Source organism: Schistocerca americana, chromosome 4, assembly GCF_021461395.2.
Source record: "Schistocerca americana isolate TAMUIC-IGC-003095 chromosome 4, iqSchAmer2.1, whole genome shotgun sequence".
In the NCBI taxonomy this organism is placed as follows: Eukaryota; Metazoa; Arthropoda; class Insecta; order Orthoptera; family Acrididae; genus Schistocerca; species Schistocerca americana.
In genome coordinates this window covers 400,873,250-400,897,932 of record NC_060122.1, presented here as the reverse complement: position 1 = coordinate 400,897,932, position 24,683 = coordinate 400,873,250, and the positions used below count along the sequence as shown (strand labels likewise).

The following is a 24,683-nucleotide window of genomic DNA, read 5'->3' as shown; positions in this document are numbered from 1 at the left end:
CTCTTGTGAGTGCGGGCTGACCTTGACCCCGGCGCCCTCTATCGTTCCAGTCGGTGCCACGAATATACAGGGGAGCCGCAATGCCTGGCGTGTCGTTCCCACTGCGAGTGCACTGCGCGCGCGGCAATCAATGAAAGGAAGGGCCTCAACAAACCAGCAGAACGTCCTTTTACAATCCACTGCCTTCCTGGAGACCCCGCTACACTAGAGCCGGCAGGCGTTCGTATAGGTAAAACCCTGCGTTCAGTGCTCTTTGTGGGCAGTGTTCTAGTTACATGGAACTCTTACTGCTGCTGCGTTACACCTTACTATATGGCTGCACATAAAAAAGCAAGGAGGGGAGACTAATTTTAAGCACTTAGAACTTTCGATTTACTGGATTAAGAGCGATAGGTTTCAGCAGTGTCAGGATATCTGTCATGCGCCAAGTGATGAGGAACAGGATTATTCTGCTTACCTTCAGCAATTTTAAGCTTCGGTTAACGGTAGTTTTGCTAAAATGTCAAGCTTCTCGTTACCAACTCCACATTCTGTTTCCACATTCCTCCAAGAGACCCAGAGAGAGAGAGAGAGAGAGAGAGAGAGAGAGAGAGAGAGAGAGAGAGAGAGAGAGAATGTAGTGTACCAGTAGCATTTCTGTCCTCTCTGTTCCACTCACGGCTGGTGCGCGGTAAAAGGTAGTGTCGATACTTCTCCGTGCAAACCCGAAACCACAACTACGAGGATCACTCCAGAACAAATGCACAACTACGAGGGGCGTTAAATAGGTAATACAACACTTGTTTTCTCGGCCAATTTCGGCTGAAAAAAAAATGCGGAATTTGTTGTGGGACATCCCCGCTTCAGCCCCTAAAGTTCCATGAATTTCCGATAGGTGGTGGCACTATACGTAGACTTCGAAAAGGCATGTGTAATGGATGTGCGTTTCAAGCAGAGAGCTGCCACTGAGTTTCTTTTGGCGGAAAACCAGAGCATAACTATGACAACTCAATGCCTCACGCAAGTCTGCACACCTGAGAGAAGATAGCAAAACTTCATAGGGCTGTTCTTCCTCAACCAGCCTACAGCCCGGATTTCGCACCTTCCGACCTCCATCTGTTTGGCCCAATGAAGGATGCGCTCCGCGGGAAGCAGTACACGGATGATGAGGTTGTTAATGCAGCAATACGTTGGCTCCGACACCAATCAGAGAGTAGTACCATGCGGGCGTACCGGCCCTCCCAGTAAAGTTACGTGAGGCCGTCGCATTGAATGGAGATTAAGTCTTAAAAATAGGGTTTTGTAGCCGAAAGAGTGGGGAATAATATGGTGTATTGGAATCCTGAATACATTCACAACCTGCTTTCAGAAAAAAAGCGTGTTGCATTATTTAGTTATTTGGCGAAGCACAAGGCAAAGGCAGTTTGTTCATTGTTTGCTTTTTTGCACGAGGGCTGACTAAAATGACTTAATAGATAAACCCACTCCAGAAAGGAAAATACTTTTCTCGGTAACATCGAGCCTATTAGGAATTGACTACCAGTACTGTACAGACGGGAGAGGGAACTGTCGCGACACACACATTACGTTGCTGGTGCTGGTTATAGGCTTAACGAGACTAAATATCCAAGGTCATCAGTTTCCTACCCGCTTCCCAGGACGTAATCAGTGTACTCTCTGCGTCTAGAGTAAATTCTACGTGCATGTGTGATCAAGTTCTCTAAATGTCTGCGACGTTTATATCTGAGGCGGGACGTGGATACCAGGCCGGTATGCAGCTAGTGGGATGCAGAAAACCGCCTAAAAACCACATCGACCTTCATGGTTAACGCGCCGGAAGGACACGAATCGCGGGTGGCGCCCCTCCCGTCACGGCAGTGGCCGTTTTAACATGCACAGCTATCCAGTCGGGCTACACCCTAAGGCAACCACAGGAGCCCTGGAATACGAGTCCTATGTGTCGAGCACTGTTACTTATTGTGCATCAGAGGCAGGCCTGTTCCCTTTAATGAATGCACACGTGAGCGATGGACCCGACTTTTCTGTCTGAAGTAAATAAATTGTTTAACGGAAAGCACAACATCTGCGTTGACAGGACGTGGAACTCGCCTGACGTGCTTATAAAATGACAGCTACGTACGTATGCTAGTGCCATTATTGGTGTGCAGCAATTAGCGCCAAACTAAGTTAGTAAAGGAACTTCTGCTGTTAACAGCATAAATTTTCAATTAGCATTGGGTAGTATGTGGTTATGTATGGTGCACAGTCGGGTGTATTTTGTATCAATATTAGCCAATCTGCATCCGCGTATGGAACGAAAGAAAAAATGACTGACTTAAGCCCGGTTCACACCTTTGTTTCACCTCGTTCTCATGGTGCGAAGGCTATATGTACGATGAAGGCATCAGATCTGATACCTTAACTACCCAAAATAGAGATTCTTTAAAGTGCCTTACGGTTTTTATAGTGAACAATGTTGCGCACTTCTGCAAACAATTTACAGTAAAGTCTGTAACGGTTAAGTAAAATTCAAGACAACATACATTTGAGAGAGACACAAATTCAAGACATCATTACAAAGCAAAATTTTCTTTCGTTTGTCGATTTCTTATGTAATTCATTTTGAAGACTTTTTTTCTACTTGAACGGAGTCAAGCTGTTGCAATACGTTGCTCGCATTGGGTCAGTGTGGTTTGACTACAGCTGTGTGCACTTGCGGTGCCCGAAGAAAAACATGCGGCTTGGTCATGTGTGGGGTGGCGAGGTATTGAGGATGACGGAAGAAGACATTTGTGGCCATGGATTACTGAACATACAATCGTCACGGAGACGCGGAGAGAGAAATACCACTCTGCCACACCCCGTCTACACAAGTGAGTCGAACAAGGAAATTTGTAAAATGCAGCTTTTTTTAAAAATTCTGACTCTAATCGACTAACAATGATTTTAAAAAGTTGCCTGTTTTTAACAATTTTTTTAGAATATTAGTTGTCACTCTGAAATGCAAAGACGAATTGGCTTCAGTAATCTTCCTGACAATATTTAATATTTAAAAGTCATTGGAATCACGCCATAATATATTTAAGATTGTTTACAGTGTTATTTTTATGCATGATTAACAATGTAGTTCGCATGAATGTACTTCTATTGATACGTAAAACTGTCATTCCGTAAATACAGTTCTGGAGGACTCAATCACTTATCATACCTTCCAGATATCGTATGAACATACTTTTATTTTCCTCTACTTCTGACTTCAAAATTGGGCATACGAAAGTAAACTACTTACTGTGTGTGCTCGTAAAATTTCGGTTGTTGGTTGGTTGGTGGGAAGAGACCAAACAGCGAGGTTATCGGTCTCATAGGATTACGGAAGGAAGTCGGCCGTGCCCTTTCAAAGGAACCATCCCGGCATTTGCCTGGAACGATTTAGGGAAATCACGGAAAACCTAAATCAGGATGGCCGGACGCGGGATTGAACCGTCGTCCTTCCGAATTTCGGTTGTAACACTGTTTGTGGATCCGATAAGCTCACGGTCATTACTCCTGATTAGAAAAGGTATTTAAATAGTAAACCCCCTGATGCTACCGTCGCAAGTTCCTCAGCGTCACTGAAATACTTTCCTGTGGGCATACTGACCTGTCATTGATGCCAGTAGCGCTTCTCTAAATTTCAACGCTTTTAGCGATGCTGGCGCTATGTGGACCGTCATGAATTGGGCATTAGTACACTTGGATTGAGCTGAAGTCTTGTACCCCGCTTTTCCTCACAGATGTACTGCACTTTCTCACCATTTTCCAACGAATACGCACACGTTACAATCGACAAAGCTGTGTCGCCATTAGATTGTATATAGCACGACAATAAATGCCAATAAAACGAGAGAGGTACCATCACAGCTGCATAAAAACACTTTCATTGTATTCTCAGAGTCCCCGTATTATATTCGCTACGTTGTTTTCGATGCGTATAGGAAGAATATAAGCAAACAGCTATTACACCGTGATTCCAAGGTATCAGTAGTCAGCATCCCCAGGACTGCCGTTCTACCACCTACGCCACATTTTATATCAAGCCACAGAAAAAGAACTGTATTCGGATTCAAAATCTCTCATAAACGAGGGCATTTGGAGAAAGAATGTAAATCCGGATTTTCCAGTGTCGCAGTACTTGAGCAGTGTACAGTTTTCCGGTATCTCAATCAGAATCTCTCGGATCGCAGGGCTTTAGCATAAAAAAATTAATAAGCTGTAGGTGAATCTTGCGGAGTTAATACGAAGACTGGAAATTTCAATTATTGGCAAACAATGTATATAATAGAAGTGCACATATGTAACCCTCTTGCAAATTTTGTACTCCTTCTCCTTTAACCATCTCAGACAACGTGACAATTGTTTCGAAAAAATAAATTTCAGTTCTACGAGAGTTATCCTCAGGATGAAAACTTTGTACTCACTTATCAAAAACGAGTGCGCCGCGACGAAGACTCTCCACTCATTTATCCACAGAGAATATAATCACACTTGGCAGCTGATCTTTCTCAGGTTTCTACTAACATTGCTTCTTTCAAAGAGCTAATTTCCGGGAAGTAGCTTGCGTTGCGTTGCGTCGTCATTATCACCGGAAGATATGTCGCACACGTGTATCCCATCTGTTATGCAGCGCTTCTACAGATTCCACCTTTAAGACTTCTAAATATTTACTTTCTTCTCACGTCTCAAAAACAAGAAAGCAGTGTATTAAAGACGTCTTGCTCAACATTTTAACAACTGTTATGATTCCAATTACAGCTATTGTCCCTTCCTCCTTCCGCACCACCACCAAGTTAACTTAAATCACAGCAAAGAACAAGTTTTCTCCAAATGAGAATGTTCAAAACCCGAAGTGAGGTTTTCGCATGGCTTTATTATTCTGAGTTTTCCTACAAAATTCAATGAAATTCTGAACTGACCCCCTTTATAGGCTATAAAATAGCATAATGGCCCACTTTCAAACGGTTTAAAAGCTGCATTTATGGCCTTGTAAACAAGTGACCTTAAAAGTCGTTATGTCAGAAAAAGTCACGCAGCAATTATATAGGCAGATGTTACATTCGCGATCTACATTTTTTCCTCAGCATGAGTAAGTATTACTGAATGGCACATAAGAACTGAACTACTGTAGTTCAAATACATTATTACATGTGAAGTCGACTTTTCGAATATTTCATACACACTTCAATACAGCAAACTAAGTTTCCTCAAATTCTGCCATTAAAAACGAATGATCAATGTCCTGCACTTATATGTAGCGATATAGTGAAGTAACGAATATTTTATGGGTTCCGAGGTTTGTTGTCACTCCCGGGCTAATAAACTGAAGGGGTTGAATGTTCCAACGTGTTAAAGTTTCATGCGATAATTTCAGGGGGGGGGGGGGGAATCCTAGGAAACATGCTAAATGTTAAAACCGAGACTGCAGGGACCTTGCCGTATCTAGTTCTCTCATCCGACAAGAAACATTTTCGATAATTCGTAGGAACTACCGCGGCAGCGGCTACCTGACCTCTCTCAACGCAAATGTTACGGACGGTAAATTCGTGGGACTAATGAACGACTAAGAAGACTGTCACGTTCTAATGTCTCCTCTCGCAGCAGCGGATTACTTCTGTAACTCACAAAGCAGTACTCCCACTAAACCGTAACGGTTTCCAGTTCCGATTACGTATTGGTAACAAAGTGCACTGCGGTGAACACACATTATGTTACTTTAAGGATGTAGAAGCCAACTGCTCTTTAAACGACTTGCATGTAGTTAACTATCTCTGATCGACGAAGTTTCCTTCAGGTCAATAATGGATTCCTTCAATAAAAATGGAAATGTCGTGTGGCTAGGGCCTCCCGTCGGGTAGACCGTTCGCCTGGTGCAGGTCTTTTGATTTGACGCCACTTCGGCGACCTGCGTGTCGATGGGGATGAAATGATGATGATTAGGACAACACAACACCCAGTCCCTGAGCGGAGAAAATTTCCGACCCAGCCGGGAATCGAACCCGGGCCCTTAGGATTGACAGTCTGTCACGCTGACCACTCAGCTACCGGGGCGGACGATTCCTTCAATGATCTACAGGAGAAACCACGTAAGCCAACAATCTTAAGAGCAGGAAAATCGTTAACGACGACCAACAAAGAAATGATCTAAAATAATTTAAATTTCAGAAACGTATAATTCACTGTGAATCGTCTGATAAAAGGTTAAGAAACAAATACAATCTTGTTTATATATTACATGTCTATAGCATCAAGGAAATAACGGAGAAAAAAAAAAAAAAGAACAGAATGCATTTGTTAAGAGAATGGGAGCAGCAGGTAAGACGCTGTACTATAGTGTGGGGCACCTGTCAGTGATAACTTCACACAGATGATTAACCGAAATCAGCAATAAATAAATTATAAGAGACTACATCACTTAGTGCTCGGTTGTGACCGACAGTAACTGCCTTTTCACTACGCCTAGGTAGACGTAGTTCTGAACCCGGCGTTGGCTATTCCAGATGAGTTACAGAAATATTTATATTCAGTATTCAAAAAGGCTTACGATCTAATTCATCTCTCTCTCTCTCACACACACACACACACACACACACACACACACACACACACTGCTGTACACAGAATTGTGCGGGAGTTTTTCACAAGAGGAATTACGTAAAGCGGCTTTCCGAACTCGCCGTTACTTCTACACAGGACGATTCAGAATGACGTTTTTTAAAAGTGGGTACAGATTGCCTACGTCATAACAGGAAAAAGTGTCCAGAAAACAGGGGCTCTAAGAGCTATGAGCACCTGTTCGTCTTCGACACTGTGAACTACAGCTCTTCTACCGCACGCTCTTTGCTTTCCATATTTTGAGAGGAGAAAAAATGTCCAGTAAATATGAGCGCTAAAGTGCGTACCTTAAGAGTTGAGCACTCGGTCATCTTCGCTACAATGAAACATCTCTTCCACTAGAGAAGTGCTCGTAGCTCTGAATGTATGCATTTTACAGCCCATGTTTACGGGACAATTTTTTCTTGTTTTGGTGTAAGGAATCTGCCCCAAACTTTTTAAAACATCATTCCGACACACCCTGTATAGAGATCATCATTATTTAAAAATTGCGCGAGTTTTTACATATTGCAGGAAAGACAACAGAAAACGCAGCACCTCACATCCGAGACATCACTTACAAATGAACACACGAAAAAACGCACTTTAAAATCGGAATCATTTCCCGAAGCGCATAGTGAAAAAACAACAAAAATTTTGACTAGTAGCAGAAAAGTTATTTTGAAAACAAACCCCTCTTTCACAGTCGCAGGCTTTCGCCAACCATTTCTAATGGACAAAATCGAAACAAGGACTATTGTCCGCCACCTCCGAAGTGAAATTAGGGGAGATTAAGGATACTGTACTTTTGAAATCGCGACGGGAGTTGGGTAAGGTGGCGAGACACTACTTTTTCAACTGGCGACTCGAGGAAGTTATCCGCCAGTGGCGAAAACTATTGGGTAGCAAGGGTATTGAAAAGGGCGTAACGGTTGCCTGTTGAAACATAAATTTTACAGTTGACTGCTTAAGAGACTGCAGATGACCGTATTCTTTTCTTATTTTAAAAATATAAACATGGTCCGTAGTACGCTGTAATGTGTTTTTTTTATTTAATCGTGCGATTAGCTAATCGCACGATTAAATACAGCCTTCTACGGACCATACTTACGTTTATTAAACATCTGGAGGCTGTGGATCCCCACGAATACGAAACGTTTATTATTCGTTAGAAGAGCTACAGAACAAATCAATGAACGTAAAACACGCATCAAACACGGGATCCCAAATCTCCTTCGGGAAAACTATTTATAGCATCAACTCAGCACCTAGAGTCTTAGAAGCAGAAGGGGAAATGAAACGGATGGAGAAATTTTAATCTTAGAGAATCCTAGGTCCAGCCAAAGAAAACAATCTGGAAGGAGACACAATAATGACTTTCACACATATTTAGAAAGAAACTGCGGGCAAACGTACCATTGTATGAGGAGGGCTGATTGTTTTCTGTAACAACATTGCACGTATGAGAACTGTAAGGTTGAGGGAACTAATGTCTCGCTAATTTCTCAACAAGAAGACCACAGTGGAGTGGTTCACAGAGGTAGAAATGCGCCTGCAAGTAACGAGGATAACACTGGGAGATGAAAGAAACGCATTCCGCTCACGACGGGACTCAGAGAGTACTTTGGTTAAAAATATTTGAAAAAGGTGGCAACATATTCAACTGCAGTGAGGAAGGAAGTGCGTAGGAAACAAATGCGGGAATACTGGGATTACGTTGGAAGTCTGGGTGCAGGGAAAAGCAGACAGATGACATGGCGTAGCACTCAGGGGGCTGAAAAGACAACAAGAAGAATTATGCCGTAATGGCAGACGACCTGCAGTTAACGCAATTTCGTCAGCTATTGCGGAAAGACATGTGATACATAATTTGATTCGATATTATGTCCTTATTAAATTCATTTGCGATTGATTTCACACTGTATCTTGGGGACATAATATGTTATTGTGTGAATGAACTGATCCTCAATATATCATCCATATTACGAGCTGGCCAGTACCGAAATTTAGAAAGTATGTTTTTAAGATCGCCTCACAACTGACAAATGCTCACTCATACCTACTCATAGTCGGCATACGCGCTCGGGTATGTTCAGTACGCTGGCATGACGTAAAATTGATCAAGCTGCTTGAACAGCCGTAATACTAGCGCAAAATTATCGCACAATTGGTCAAGCATGCTTGCACGAAGGGCTTGATCATGCAGGCTTAAGTTATACGTGCGGCTGCGGCGCTGCTCCTTAGACTTTTGGAGGTGCTGCCAAAGACAAAACACGTGTGGAGCCGCGCTCAGTGCACCGGAAACAACTGTGTGACACGGAAGGCCTCGTGAGGGGCAGGCGAGAAGATGAATCATACTGGCAGCCGGTCGATACCGGGCGGGCAGATTACGCCGGGTAGGAGAGACTGCGCAACATGCCACCTCTAACAAATTCCTCCACGGACACACAACAGCAAGTGACTACCTCCAGCAAAGTTAACTGCTGAAAACTTGATGCGAGCTCGCGCAGCCTTACATTACAACTGATACTAAGCAAACGGAACGCAGTAAATGTGTGTATGTGGGTGTACAATACCAACGTCTCCCTGCGCGACGGTGTAAAAAAAAAAAAAAATAAAAAAAATGAAAGAGATGAATAAAAGGAAAGAACACCTTGAACAAGGTCATTTCAGTATTTTCCGTACAATGGAGGAGGTGAGGCTGTGGATGAGACATTGAACTCGTTCCCAGACGATCCGGAGTTCAATTCGCCATCTAGATCTTTGTTCTCTGTGGTTTCCGACCAGACACTCAAGACGACTGTTTTGGTGCAGAGCCGCGGCAGATTTTATTTAAACTTCATTCACTTAAGGTAGGGGAACATGAAAGTTTAACGTTCCATCTAAACGAAGTACGCTCACGTTACACAATTCAAAAACATTCCTGTTTAAAAAAAAAAAAAAAAAAAAAAAAAAATGAAATATCACTACTTGCGGAGTGGACGGTACAGACGTACAAGTTCCTTGATGCCTAAACTGCCACAACAACTGAAATCTAGTAACGTGATACAATGAAACTAACAGACTCAAACAAGAAACAAAACGTTCATCACACGAGAAAACCTAACGTGAGTCTCAAGGGCGAAATAAACATTTTAGCAACATATCACTGCAATTCGCTGTGAATTCGTTGAATTCTTCTGACATTACGACTACATGGTCATCAGAGTCACGTTTGATCTCTAGTCAGTTCATCGTCTTAATTTGTCTAGAGAGTTAATTTACTAGTCAACTAGTTTGTACAGATGCACGCCAGTGTGGCGATGGAAAAATATCTACAATGACTGTAAATCTAAGACACTAGCGACACCGAACAGAAGGAAACCAGTTTCTGTACTACAGACAAAAACACAGCGCCCATCGCTGAAGATGTGTCTACCGATCTCGGGGAAAGAATCCAAATGAAAGACAAGCCCAATATTAGTGTGCTCCCAATGCTTGGTTAAGAGGTAGTTTTAATAACACCAATTAAATTAATTAAATGAAATGACTCTTGGCAGCGTTAGCACTGCGTTGATCAAGGCCAAACAAGACCGGGACTTTTCTATGACAGCTCCTTATCCAATTTAGACACGCTTCACAAACTGACTCAAAAATTCAATGTCACACTGACTCCTCCAAATATGTTCAACGAATTATAACTGTAAATTCATGTCAGGCTTGCAATCTGCGTTCCTGATATTGGATAGGGTTTTAACTGCCTGAATTGTAAATAATTTAGCACTGAAAAGATTCCGCACGCGGGAGGGAGGGGGAGAGATTTATTGTTAGAAGTACGGCGTGGATTAATTAAGCGCTTTCTATTAAATGAGCCATTTAATATATGCTTCCACCTGTTTCGCAAGATGATCATCTTACGAAGAAGGCACTTCCATCTGTTTCGCAAGATGATCATCTTACGAAGAAGGCAGTACATCACTTCAGGTGAGATCCAGACAGGCCGCTGGGGGTATCCACAACATTAACTGAGCAGCACACGGTTCGTGCCGAAAACAAACGCCTTCCCAGCGGGACGCAGTGCGCGCGCGCCGGCTCCAGCGCAGGGGGGCGGGGCTCCTGACGCGGACGCTAGGTCGAGGTCAGTCTTTGTTGCGGGTTTCGGGTGAGATTCGCCGCTCCCGCCCTGTTGCCAGGCGGACCGCGCGCGCCAGTTAAGAGCGCACAGGTGGCAGCGAACAGCCGCCTATCGACCGACACAGCGCGCAAGACCGCTGCATCAGCTGGTGGCATGCCCGCGCGCGCGCGCTTCTATCGTTGTCATGGATACGGCTATACCATCGTGCTGACTCGCTAACCTATGCAGCGTCAGAACGTGCTTCTTTGGATCCTGCGCTCTTTCAAGCACATTTCCGAATGTCTTCTTACTATTCACTAGATCGCTAAATATTCCTGGATTTTAATTTAATTTTCTGCCGCTTATAACGGCCAGCGACATAGTTACATTGAAAAATTCAAAATTGCTTACGTACAACAGCAACATTGGTTAAGGAAGTGAAACGTTTCATTGTTGATTAAGGAAAACAAAAAAATCACCATATGCAGTGATTACACATGTCTACTGACAATGTAGAATGAATTATTCGGTCACTGCATTTTAACAAAAGTGTTATTTTGTTGCCTGAGGTAACGAAGATGGCACGCATGTCAGTCCGAGGCTTGGTCGTTATTCTGGGCTGCTTCGTTATTCGTCTAGATTAATCACAATTAAAAATTAATGAATGTGATTTGGAATTATTAAAATACATATATTTTGAGAGAGAGAGAGAGAGAGAGAGAGAACGAACGCAACGTCTCCAATGGGGAAAACACTGATGTATTAAAAGTGTAACACTACGTTCACAATAGTTGATGCAGCCTTCATGGCAGCAATTTTTTGGCGTACCTAACTCAATTCATAGCAGTGCAGCCTTTTCGGCTAGATATCAAAAACGTGTGGAAGTGTATAATCAATCAAAATAAGTTTATTTCACACGCCACTCTGTTTTATACCATAAGTATGGATCCGGCCACAAGCTAAATCAAGTTTGCGTAACTGGTATCACTCAAAATTCCTAGAGCACATTCGAAAATGTTTCCAAGGAATCCATCGTCGCTACTCCGCAAAAACTTATTCGTCGTCACTGAAAATAAAATGTACACAACCGTTCACTATAATTATAGTGATTTTCTTATATGCAAGTCAACATCCGTCAGCTTGGATTATGCATGAAGAGCATGACGCTTCTTCGAACATCACATCTCATAAACTAACACGCATATCTTCAACTGTGCTTTTCTTCCCCACCACTGCGTTCTTTTTCTTTGTGTCTCTTTATCCGTGCAACAATACAGCATTCTTTAAAAATAAACAATATAATTTAAAGTACGTTTTATGCAATTCGCTTAGCGTAATCTGTCAACCCACCAGAAAGTTTTAATATGCTGTTAAAATACATTAATGATTATAATCGAACGGGGTCACCAAGTGACTTCAGCTTCCGAAGAACGGAAGAAAAATTATCAACGATGTGAGACACGTGCTGCAAAGGGGTCACAACACTTTCGTAAAATGAAATTATAATACACAGGAACGAAATAGTATCACCAAGCGCTTTACAGGGTGGTCGTATGGCGGCGATCAGAAACTGAATGCTGGATACTGAGACAATTTTAATTACATCACGTTTCTGTACTTTTACCATCATCTGAAACTGATCAGATGAACTTGACAATGCAGTACACGGCTCAGCTGTCTTACACACTGCAGTACGAACATGTCTAAATTACAATTTTGTTATTAACGTGATCTAAGTTACTATCACTCACGTAGTGAGTAAACTCGCTAGTCACGATCACTTTCGCGCCCACACACTGAAGCTGAAAGAATCCAAGAAACATGCCCCACGGAAGAAAACTCAGTAATCAACTTCATCTCTTACACTCATATTCATAGGCCTTAGGCCTACAGAGAAAACTTGCTAAACGAAGCACCTACGTTCTCGTAATGGGGAATAAACATTAACAATGAGGTACCAGCAACTGTAAGATAATATTAGAACGGAAATGGCGCACTGCAATTGCAACCGCCCATGCAAAGCTGACATTAACAATGTGCTTCGTCAGTTACAGCAACAACAACACCGGAAACGTAGCTACAAAACTACCGCAATCAAATCGACCCCGCAGTAACAATATCCGAATAATCCTGTTGGGTGTATCACTTTCACTACTCATTTCACTAAATTCACCACAAACAAAACACACACGACTTCTTTCATTGCCAGGTATCGTACTTATTGGAACGTAGCAAGAGATCACACGCAAGCCGATAATTACCAAATAATGAGCTTTAAAATGGCGTAATGTGGTTTCCACTTACCTATTCTTTTCCAATTCGTTATGTGTCGTCCTGAAAACCGAAGAATACGATGAAATCACGTCGTAATAATGACATTTCGATAAAATTGTAATGTGTAAACAAAGAAACTCATCGTTATAATGCTCGTAAGAACGAAATATTACGAAGAACTCTTTACTAATTTTTTACATGACACGTATCAGAAGTTTCATGAGCTAACTGGCTCTACAAAATAAGAAACAGACAATTTTTCGTTGACTTTTATCGACTTAATGAACAACACACGCTTACCTGCTTCCCTGAGATTTCTTTGTCTTTGGCCTTTTCGTTACGCTCCTGAGATCATCGGGCATTGGCAGTGTTGAAGCATATCCGTGCTCTGCTTCTACGAAATAGGCAAGAAAAGATAGTCAAAATCAGCTGATTTCCAGGTTAACAACTGACATGGGAGCCATGTTGACGTGGATTCAGCCCACACAACTCTATATAAACATTACACTATTACCTCGTTCTCGCCTCTCAATGTACTCCGCAGCTTCTAAGAGCGCAGCGATGCTCATAGTTAGTCGATTTAAAGTAAAATACTAAAAGAAGACGAATATAATACAAACGCGTAGGACTAACAAACGAGAAACGTCCACTCCCTACGAACTCACTCCTGCATTTATTGATGTCAAACCCGAACAGGCTCCAACACACAGGCCACATTCAACGTGAGCTCCCATTGGTCTGACGTAATACAACGTCACACCGGCAGCCAATGGCGCTGGTCGTCTCAGAGCTACCAACTGCTGGGTAGTCACGTGAATTTCATGCTTCGAAAACAAAACAAACAGCTGCGGTGGCACGGGGAGTTTACTTGTGAAAACATGCAAACAAAAATAAAAATAATGAGACAGTGTTCATCATGATGTGATTAGTTTCTGTAACTACAGCGTTCGCGTGATCTCTGCCTTTCTTATACGGCTCTCGTCGCCAAAACCCTGTTTTTCTTACTCCAGATATTTATAACGTACACACTACTTACCTTTCCGCAGCCAATTTCTCTGCACCATCGCAGTCACTAATTATCACAGTCTGTTAGCGTAACCGAATCCACACGTAATTCACTTCGTCTCCAAATGTGCTAACTGTCTATGAAAGAAATCGCAGGAAGAATACCAACAGCATAAATTTCTAAGTGATTAACGCTGATGTTTGCATAAAAAGCAAAACAATGTTACTCTTCCGCAGCCTAATGATTGCATGTTCGCTGCTGAATTAAGAACTATTTCAACACTGATGAATTTAATATAGGAGCGAGAGAGAGAGAATGAATTTTTTCTCAATAGCAAAATCTACTCTGGCTAGAAACAACTGGCTTGAAGTACACCATTCACCAGAGAAATGATGACTGGGGTCTGTTGGTATTTTAAAAGTCTCATTTACAACCACTATGCATCACTATTTATAATTAATGAACAATTTACTATCAAAAAAATGATTAGTGAAGAAATATGGTTCTCTCTCTCTCAATATCCTTGGAAACAGCATTCAGCTACTAGCTGCACACCAATGTGAATAGCCCAAACCCTCATTCCACCCCCCCCCCCCCTCCCAAAAAAAAGTTACAGGGCACATACATATTCCAATTGTGAGTAAGAGATTAAGGAGTGAAAACAGCTACGATTGTTGGTCTCGTGTTCACTCCCCCCCCCCCCCCCCCCCCCCCAAAAAAAAGGTCAAAAGCAGTATACCCAAACTATCTGCACAGAGTAAATTCTGTGGGCTAATGTGTGAGAGAGAGTTCAAATGTCTGCTCAGTGTGTATGTGATGTAGAACATGGGAACTAGCATGGTGTTCACCTACCGGGATAGTGGGGAAACAGTGCAAAAATTAGACAGACAGATTGGCTGGCATACTGACCCCCTTGCCATTAATCCACCGGCAGATTTGACCTTGGGCCGGCCCCCGTCCCGGAATTGGTTACATGAACACACTTCTACTCAGACAGGTGCACTTAAAGATGGCAGACAAAAATAATAAGAGAAAGCAACAACTAACATCGCAGTACATGACTTAAAAGTTCAATTTAAAAACTGCTTTCTCAGCTTTGGTCTGTGACCACGTAATTTGCTATTTCTTCTATGTTGAGTCAGTCTCTCAGCTAGTCACTATAAAAGAAATAAGTTCTGACAAAGTGTGAACAGATATGGGGCAATAGCCCAAGCCAGCAGCACCAAAAACTCTTACTGAGATGTAAACTAGTTTAACAGTTTCTACTCCATACTGTTACTGCCTTACTTCCACCAGGAATACTGAATTTGTTAATTTTCTGGTCAATAACAATCCTACTTTCCTTGATTCTTCCAACATATGAAAACATGTTAATGGCAATCTTCCTAGTAGGTTCTAAGAATGATAAGAGTTTTCATACTGGACAGGTGTTACCAAATTGAACTACTGAACTTTAACTCTCCACTTCAAATCCTGTTACATCATTAAATTCTTATTAGGATGCAAAATTTTCATGCACATAACTGACAATATCCAAATAAAGAGTCAAATCATCTAATGAAACAGATAGAATCCTGTTATATCTTTCACAGAAAACTATGGATAAGAAATCAAATCTGGGACATCTGCACCAGATCACGAAGTTGGGTTGTTGCCATTGAAAAGTGATTTCACTCTAACTTATTTCCTGGTAACTTAGCTTTCCAATCTCGTTCAAATACATGATAAAATAATTCCTGAAGTTTCATTTTTTCCCCTCTCATATCTCTTTTCATCAACACTGACCAGTATGCTAATTGCAATCCATTAAATCTTCTCCAGCAGATCTGTTGGATAAGTATTTCTCTTATCTGATGCTGGATCATGATATGTTACTTACATCATCTCAATGGAACAACTGCCAAATGTCTTTCCATTGTTACTGATGGAAACTGTTCTAAAGTAACAACTAAATCTGAGTTTTAAAACTTCACTTATGCAATGTGAAATCACATACAGGCCTGGTCCTGTCATATAGATAAATCAGTGATAGCAGAGCAGTGTCTTAAAACAGAATATCTTATGATGTATGTCTTCAGTTTCCTATTTCTGTTATGTCAATAAGAAACAATAGAAATTTGTATTAAGTGAAATCACACTAACAGGAATTTCATTTCTTTCAGCAGAATTTAGGAACCCATACCTTCAGAAAGCAGCCAACATTACAATGGCATGAAGACTGACTTCCACTTTGAGTTTTGGACACAGTGGCACACAGTAGCAGCAATGTTGTCACAAACTTCAGCATTAAACCTGATAACTATCATACTTAATACATAGGTCTCATTTTTCTGACTATTTCACAAGCATAAGAAAGTTTTACAAAATTGACCTCTGCCTGTTCATTCACACAGTGAAATTGTAAAAATGACTCTTTTACTCTAACAATATGCCAAAGATATGCTAGAGTAGATGTTCAGGGATATGTTCAAGTGTAATGTGCACTGGCGCATGCCGGCGCGTGATCGTATTTCAAAAGACATCAAATGACGAGCAATAGAGCATGTTAGTAATAAACTCTCCAATCGGTTTCAGATATCTTGCATGTGCTTGTTCTGTGGTGGAGTTACACTATTCACATAAAATTGTAGAAGTGATCTTGGATAATTTTTCAAGTATGCAAACTTACCTGAATGAAATTAAAAGATGTTGTGATGCTAACATCAGATGAAGAAAAAAATGATTGAAAATCTCGGGGACTACAACAGTACACAATGTTTCCTCGCTCCATTGGGGCTCTCAATGGTAAACATGTCTTCCTACAAAATCCAGAACATTCAAGTACTTATACTTCACTTATAAACGTGTTTTTCTCTAGTGCTGTTGGCACTATGTGACTTGTCACTTCCCCCTGAGTAGATGTTTGCACTTACGGAAAAAACAGTGACTCGGGAATTTTCAGAGATTCTATTCTATATGAAAAATTCATAGGAAAATCTTAGAATACATTGAAACAAAGGCCTATAACATAAAGCCACTACATAGCTCTTCCTTATGGGATCATAGGTGAACATTTGGGCTGACAGAAAATTTAACGAAACCTACGACACAAAGCAGTTGACTTATGAAACACCAGATATTTAACTGTCAGCTATCCACAATGGATGACCAACTTCACCAGCAAATAATGTTTAGGCTAAGTTTATGAACTATTTTGTTAATGAAGGTAAATCATATGATACGAACAAAAGTGTGCTTGTTAATGATGAAGTTTCTCCTTCACTTGAATTTTAATTTTCCTCACAGAAAATCAAAAGCCATCCTTGCCAACCTCACTGCCTCAAAATTTTGTCTTTATGCACCGCAACACTTTAGTTTGCCTCTAGAGATTCTTTATGTGAACACTGCATCAGCGCATGCTCATATGATCAGTTGTAAGTTGAACGTGCAATTTGAAACTCCACATCAGATCACTGTCATGTGAACTTAGCCTTCTAAGAGCAACTCGTTGATACATGTACAGGCAGATAACTGGAATATTTCACGAACAAGTATATCCCATTTCAGACTGTGGAGATAACAAAACTGTGCACTTACATTTCCTTGTGAACAGAGATTTTATTTTTGAGCACCCTACAAAACTGAACTAAGTAATTACCACTAACATTCAGTTACTTCTACACTTCAAAACTAGTTTCAGCCTGTTGAAACAACACTTAGAAATAAGAGAAATGCAATGAAAAAATGAGGTAAATTTTATCAAACAATTCAGGCTTTCACAGTTGGTATTTGGGTTTTTGGTGATATTTATTTTATGGGCTTTCAGGCTATAACAGCTCAGAAAGTAGTTATAGTTGCAAAAAAGCTCAGGAAACCAAACTGTTTATACGTATACAAACAATGGTTAGTTTGTGACATCATCAGAGTGCTACCTAAGCTTGCGGATTTGTGACATTTTTTATGGAGCTTTATTTAGTACTGGATTTGTGACATGTTTTATGGAGCATTATTTAGTACTGGATTTGTGACAACATGTATAATGGACCTATATTTAGTACTAAGGCCACAGCTTGTCTAACTTCAATCCTTCTTCCTTTCTGTTAGAGTTATTTTTGATGTTTTGAATTTCTATGGCCTCTCTGTACATCCTAACATAGTAATGATTCAATCTTGACAAAACCACAGTATCAGAGAAGCGAATTTGATGAGTCCCTGGTCACAGTGCACATTTGGCTACTACCGATTTTGTTTCCAATAATATGAGCAAACAGAGGCAAAATTAATTCTGATTTTATGAAACAACTATACGAAAAGAGACACTGAGAGATCTAGGAAGTTGTCAGAAATTAACAAAGAGGTAAACATTTCTCGGAATGCAGTGTCATAAGACTTGCAACAAATTGCTACAAAACTGAATGTAAAGTGATGAAATGCTTCACAAAAATGTAACACTTCTAGAAATTATAATATTTTCTGTCCTATATACATTAATGAAATTTATTCCAAGCCAAAGAGAGTGGTAAATGTTGAATTACATAATAAGAAGAACACCAAAATAACTTACAATGGTCAATGAATTGATATAGTTGATCAGTAAAATGAAAAATGTCAATGTCAATTAACGTAAGTTTAATAAAAATATATCTTTGATCATTACATTACAGCAATGTTACACTTTTCTTCAAGTACTATAAAACAGAACCATGCAATAAGAAAACAAGCTTCACATAATATTGTGAATAAGACAGCAGGTAACTATTTTGCAGGAACATGATCCTACATCACAAACTGGTGCATCAGTTGCAGTCTTGTGAGGAATACTGAATTCTGAAATATTCTCCTGGTACCTGCACAGAAACGTTCCAATTGCCTTCATTAATAAGATATTTTATGACAGAAAAATTACATGGAAATAAAACCTAATACACATGTTTTATTACTTAATAATAAATAAATAAAATAACTGCCTCTCATGACAGGATTAATGAGTCACCACAGGAATCAAACAAGTCAAGTTCCTGGGAGTAATAACGTGTTGGGATACGAAGTGCAAAAAAGGTTGGCTCTAGAAAAAAGAAATGGTAAGTTTAGATTACCTGCATGTTAATGGCAAACCACTTCTTGTCTACAAAAGAGATTACCCACAAAACACTTACACAGAGGAGCCAAAGAAACTTGTCTAATACCACGTAGGGCCCCCACGAGCATGCATAAGTGCCACAACACAACATGGCATGGTCTCAACTATTGTCTGAAGTAGTGCTGGAGGGAATTGACACCATGAATCCTACAGGGCTGTCCATAAATCCGTAAGAGTACCAAGGGTTGAGATCTCTTCTGAAAAGCAAGTTGCAAGGCAACCCAGATATACTGAACAATGTTCATGTCTGGGGAGTTTGGTGGCCAGCAGCAGTGTTTAAACTCAGTAGTGTCCCTGGAGCCACTCTGTAGCAATTTGGACATTTGGGGTTCACATTGCCCTGCTGGAATTGCCAAAGTCCATCGGAATGCACAATGAATATGAAGGATGCAGGTTATCAGACAGGATGCTTACGTATGTGTCACCTGTCACAGTCATATCTAGACTTATCAGGGGTCCCATATCACTCCAGTAGCACACACTCCACACCATTAGAGCCTCCACCAGCTGACACGCAGGTTCACGGTTTCATGAGGTTGTCTCCATACCCGTGCATGTTCATCCGCTTGATACAATTTGAAACGAGACTTGCCCGATTAGGCAACATGTTTCCAGTCATCAACAGTCCAATGTCGGTGTTGACGGGCCCAGGCGAGGTGTAAATCTTTGTGTCATGCAGTCATCAAGGGCACACAAGTGAGCCTTTGACCCTGAAAGCCCGTAATGATGATGTTTCATTTAATAGTTAACACACTGACACTTGCTGAAGGCCCAGCATTGAGAACTGCAGCAATTTGCAGAAGTGTTGCACTTCTGCCATGTTGAATGCTTCTCCTCAGTCGCTATCGGTCCCATCCTTACAGGATATTTTTCCAACAGCAGCAATGTTAGAGATTTGATGTTTTACTGGATTCCTGATATTCAGGTACACTCGTGAAATGGTCGTAAGGGAAAATCCCTACTTCATCGCTACCTCGGAGGATGCTGTGTCCCATCATTCGTGTGCCGACTATAACACCAAGTTCAAACTCATTCAAATCTTCTTAGTTGCCAACCACAGCACCTTATTCTGTCTGTTTACATATCTCTGTATTTGTATAAGCATGCCTATGACAGTTTCTTTGGCACTTCAGTGTATGTGACTTACACTCAATAATGTTTAACTCTGTGGGATCTGTATCAGGCGATGATAATAATAGGACATCAAGAGTATACAAAGAAGGGCAGCACAAATAGGCATAGACTTCTTTGACTGGTGAGACAGTTTAACATAAATTCTGCAAATCTTAACTGATAAGCTCCCTAAGGAAGACCCGGTTATGTCTATAGAATCTGAGTATTTTTCCACTCACAACATATTGCTCCTGCAAGGAATATGACAACAAAATTACAGCAAAAAACACATTTACGTACGCATGTAAGCAGTTATGCTTCTCACAATCAAGAAAATTACATCCACCTTACAGTTATAGTGAAGTGTAAAAACATAAATAAACAAGCAAAAGGCAGTATGTTCAAAAGCTCAAATGCAACATAATTGTGTCGTGAAGAGAATTGCAGCACTTACTATGCAAAGTAAAGGGCAATGTGGTGAAACTGGCAACTTATTATTATCTGAATCCATTCCGAGACTGGTAAAATAACTACTTACTACCAGCAGACCGACAAATGGCTTAAGGTTACAAAAACTCAGCTGTACTGACAAATTGGGTATTATTGACCACTGTGGTGAAATTGATCTGAACATTAGAAAAACTCAATGTTAAGTAGTTACGCATTGGTGATAAAAATTCTTTTACTTCAGTTACTATACTCGTATTTAAAGTTCGAAAGTTGTAATATTTTAAAAAGGATGACTTTTTAACTTTTTTAATTAGCTATAACTTTCATTCTTGTGACTGTAAAAGCCACCACCACCTCGTGTCTGGGCCTGACACTTCACAGCAGCAACTAGAGTAATAACATCAGTTAATCTGTCATAGTTACGTATTTATATACACACAAATAAAACTTTTGATGTGTTTGGTGAAATCAGGTTGAAGTCGACCACCTGAGAAACCTGGAGTGAGGTCTACTGTCTTTTCTCAAGCAGTTGTTTTCTATACAGGCAGTTCTTTTCTATACAAATGTTCATAAATACAGCAAGAAGTGATGTAATGAATGCAGAAACAATGTGTCAAAGTGGATGCAGCAACAATTGTCTGTAACAGTCTAGTAGTGGGCTCAAGAAATCATTGTTGCAAGTGTCTGTATGCCAACTTACAAATTTGTCATGTAGGCCACAGTCCTGTTTGTTGTGTCATACAGCTGAGATCAGAAGAGCTGTCAGTGTAAAAATGCTGTGTGTGTGTGTGTGTGTGTGTGTGTGAGTGTGATCAATGACTATTGTAACAGAATATTGTCAAATGATATTTCACAAAATCCAAAGGAATTCTAGTCATATGAAAAGGCTGATGGTGTACCAAAGGTACTGTCCCGTCCCTAGTGAATGAGACAGGAAACGAAATTGAGGGCATAAATGCTCAGAAATGTATAATTTTGCGCTTCACAAAAAAAAAGTATCCTATGACTATAATCCTCCCCCCATGAACCATGGATCTTGCCGTTGGTGGGGAGGCTTGCGTGCCTCAACGATACAGATAGCCGTACCGTAGGTGCAACCACAACGGAGGGGTAGCTGTTGAGAGGCCAGACAAACGTGTGGTTCCTGAAGAGGGGCAGCAGCCTTTACAGTAGTTGCAGGGGCAACAGTCTGGATGATTGACTGATCTGGCCTTGTAACACTAACCAAAACGGCCATGCTGTTGTGGTACTGCGAACGGCTGAAAGCAAGAAGAAACTACAGCCGTAATTTTTCCCGAGGGCATGCAGCTTTACTGTATAGTTAAATAATGATGGCGTCCTCTTGGGTAAAATATTCCGGAGGTAAAATAGTCCCCCATTCGGATCTCCGGGCGGGGACTACTCAAGAGGATGTCGTTATCAGGCGAAAGAAAACTTGCGTTCTACGGATCGGAGCGTGGAATGTCAGATCCCTTAATCGGGCAGGTAGGTTAGAAAATTTAAAAAGGGAAATGGATAGGTTAAAGTTAGATATAGTGGGAATTAGTGAAGTTTGGTGCCAGGAGGAACAAGACTTCAGGTCAGGTGAATACAGGGTTATAAATACAAAATCAAATAGGGGTAATGCAGGAGTAGGTTTAATAATGAATAAAAAAATAGGAGTGCTTGTAAGCTACTACAAACAGCCCAGTGTACGTATCATAGTGGCCAAGATAGACACGAAGCCCATGCCTACTACAGTAGTACAACTTTGTATGCCAACTAGCTTTGCAGATGACGAAAAAATTGAAGAAATGTATGATGAAATAAAAGAAACTATTCAGGTAGTGAAGGGAGATGAAAATCTAACAGTCATGGGTGACTGGAATTCGACAGTAAGAAAAGGGAGAGAAGGAAATATAGTAGGTGAATATGGATTGGGGCTAAGAAATGAAAGAGGAAGCCGTCTGGTAGAATTTTGCACAGAGCATAACTTAATCATAGCTAACACTTGGTTCAAGAATCATAAAAGAAGGTTGTATACATGGAAGGATCCTGGAGATACTAAAAGGTATCAGATAGATTATATAATGGTAAGACAGAGATTCAGGAACCAGGTTTTAAATTGTAGGACATTTCCAGGGGCAGATGTGGACTGACCACAATCTATTGGTTATGAACTGTAGATTATAACTGAAGAAATTGCAAAAAGGTGGGAATTTAAGGAGATGGGACTTGGATAAACTGACTACACCAGAGGTTGTACAGAGTTTCAGGGACAGCATAAGGGAACAATTGACAGGAATGGGGGAAAGAAATACAGTAGAAGACGAATGGATAGCTCTGAGGGATGAAGTAGTGAAGGCAGCAGAGGATCAAGTAGGTAAAAAGACGAGGGCTAGTAGAGACCGTTGGGTAACAGAAGAAATATTGAATTTAATTGATGAAAGGAGAAAATATAAAAATGCAGTAAATGAAGCAGGCAAAAATGGATACAAACGTCTCAAAAATGAGATCGACAGGAAGTGCAAAATGGCTAAGCAGGGATGGCTAGAGGACAAATGTAAGGAAGTAGAGGCTTATCTCACTAGGGGTAAGATAGATACTGCCTACAGGAAAATTAAAGAGACCTCTGGAGAGAAGAGAACCACTTGTATGAATATCAAGAGCTCAGATGGCAACCCAGTTCTAAGCAAAGAGGGGAAAGCAGAAAGGTGGAAGGAGTATATGGAGGGACTATACAAGGGCGATGTACTTGAGGACAATATTATGGAAATGGAAGAGCACGTAGATTGAGATGAAATGGGAGATACGACACTGCGTGAAGAGTTTGACAGAGCACTGAAAGACCTGAGTTGAAACAAGGCCCCAGGAGTAGACAAAGCAGGTATTGACAGACGTGAAAATTACCGAACTATCAGTTTAATAAGCCACAGCTGCAAAATACTAACGCGAATCATTTACAGACATTTTGAAAAACTGGTAGAAGCTGACATCGGGGAAGATCAGTTTGGATTCCGTAGAAATGTTGGAACACGTGAGGCAATACTGACCTTACGACTTATCTGAGAAGAAAGATTAAGGAAAGGCAAACCTACATTTCTAGCATTTGTAGACTTAGAGAAAGCTTTTGACAATGTTGACTGGAATACTCTCTTTCAAATTCTAAAGGTGGCAGGGGTAAAATACAGGGAGCGAAAGGCTATTTACAATTTGTACAGAAACCAGATGGCAGTTATAGGAGTCGAGGAACATGAAAGGGAATCAGTGGTTGGGAAGGCAGTGAGAAGGGTAGTAGTCTCTCCCCGATGTTATTCAATCTGTATATTGAGCAAGCAGTAAAGGAAACAAAAGAAAAATTTGGTGTAGGTATTAAAATCCAGGGAGAAGAAATAAAAACTTTGCCGATGACATTGTAATTCTGTCAGAGACAGAAAAGGACTTGGAAGAGCAGTTGAACGGAATGGACAGTGTCTTGAAAGGAGGATATACGATGAACATCAACAAAAGTAAAACGAGGATAATGTAATGTAGTCGAATTAAGTCGGGTGATGCTGAGGGAATTAGATTAGGAAATGAGGCACTTAAAGTTGTAAAGGAGTTTTGCTATTTGGGGAGCAAAATAACTGATGATGGTCGAAGTAGAGAGGATATAAAATGTAGACTGGTAATGGCAAGGAAAGCGTTTCTGAAGAAGAGAAATTTGTTAACATCGAGTATAGATTTAAGTGTCAGGAAGTCGTTTCTGAAAGTATTTGCATGGAGTGTAGCCATGTATGGAAGTGAAACATGGACAATAAATAGTTTGGACAAGAAGAGAATAGAAGCTTTTGAAATGTGGTGCTACAGAAGAATGTTGAAGATTAGGTGGGTAGATCACGTAACTAATGAGGAGGTATTGAATAGGATTGGGGAGAAGAGAAGTTTGTAGCCCAACTTGACTAGAAGAAGGGATCGGTTGGTAGGACATGTCCTGAGGCATCAAGGGATCACAAATTTAGCATTGGAGGGCAGCATGGAGAGTAAAAATCGTAGAGGGAGAC

At 40.8% G+C, this 24,683-nt stretch overlaps 2 protein-coding genes across 5 annotated transcripts in view; both read right to left on the bottom strand.

Annotated features, from left to right (window-relative positions):
• The window catches only part of LOC124613196 (max dimerization protein 1-like), a 700,459-nt gene extending 686,804 nt beyond the window's left edge, over positions 1-13,655 (bottom strand). The window contains exons 1-3 of one of the 2 annotated variants that reach the window (XM_047141856.1): positions 13,488-13,655; positions 13,274-13,367; positions 13,004-13,033 (exon numbers count right to left, since the gene is read on the bottom strand). In XM_047141856.1, the coding sequence (XP_046997812.1) occupies positions 13,004-13,033; positions 13,274-13,367; positions 13,488-13,542 (179 nt within the window). In that variant the 5' untranslated portion in view covers positions 13,543-13,655. The remainder of the gene's footprint in view (positions 1-13,003; positions 13,034-13,273; positions 13,368-13,487) is intronic. The other variant, XM_047141857.1, reaches the window with a different exon arrangement.
• Positions 13,656-18,570: 4,915 nt separating this feature from the next.
• Positions 18,571-24,683, bottom strand: part of LOC124613958 (DALR anticodon-binding domain-containing protein 3) — a 94,877-nt gene continuing 88,764 nt past the window's right edge. For all 3 annotated transcript variants that reach the window (XM_047142736.1, XM_047142737.1, XM_047142735.1), the window contains one exon: positions 18,571-18,805. The gene's annotated coding sequence lies outside the window, so the exon portion shown is untranslated. The remainder of the gene's footprint in view (positions 18,806-24,683) is intronic.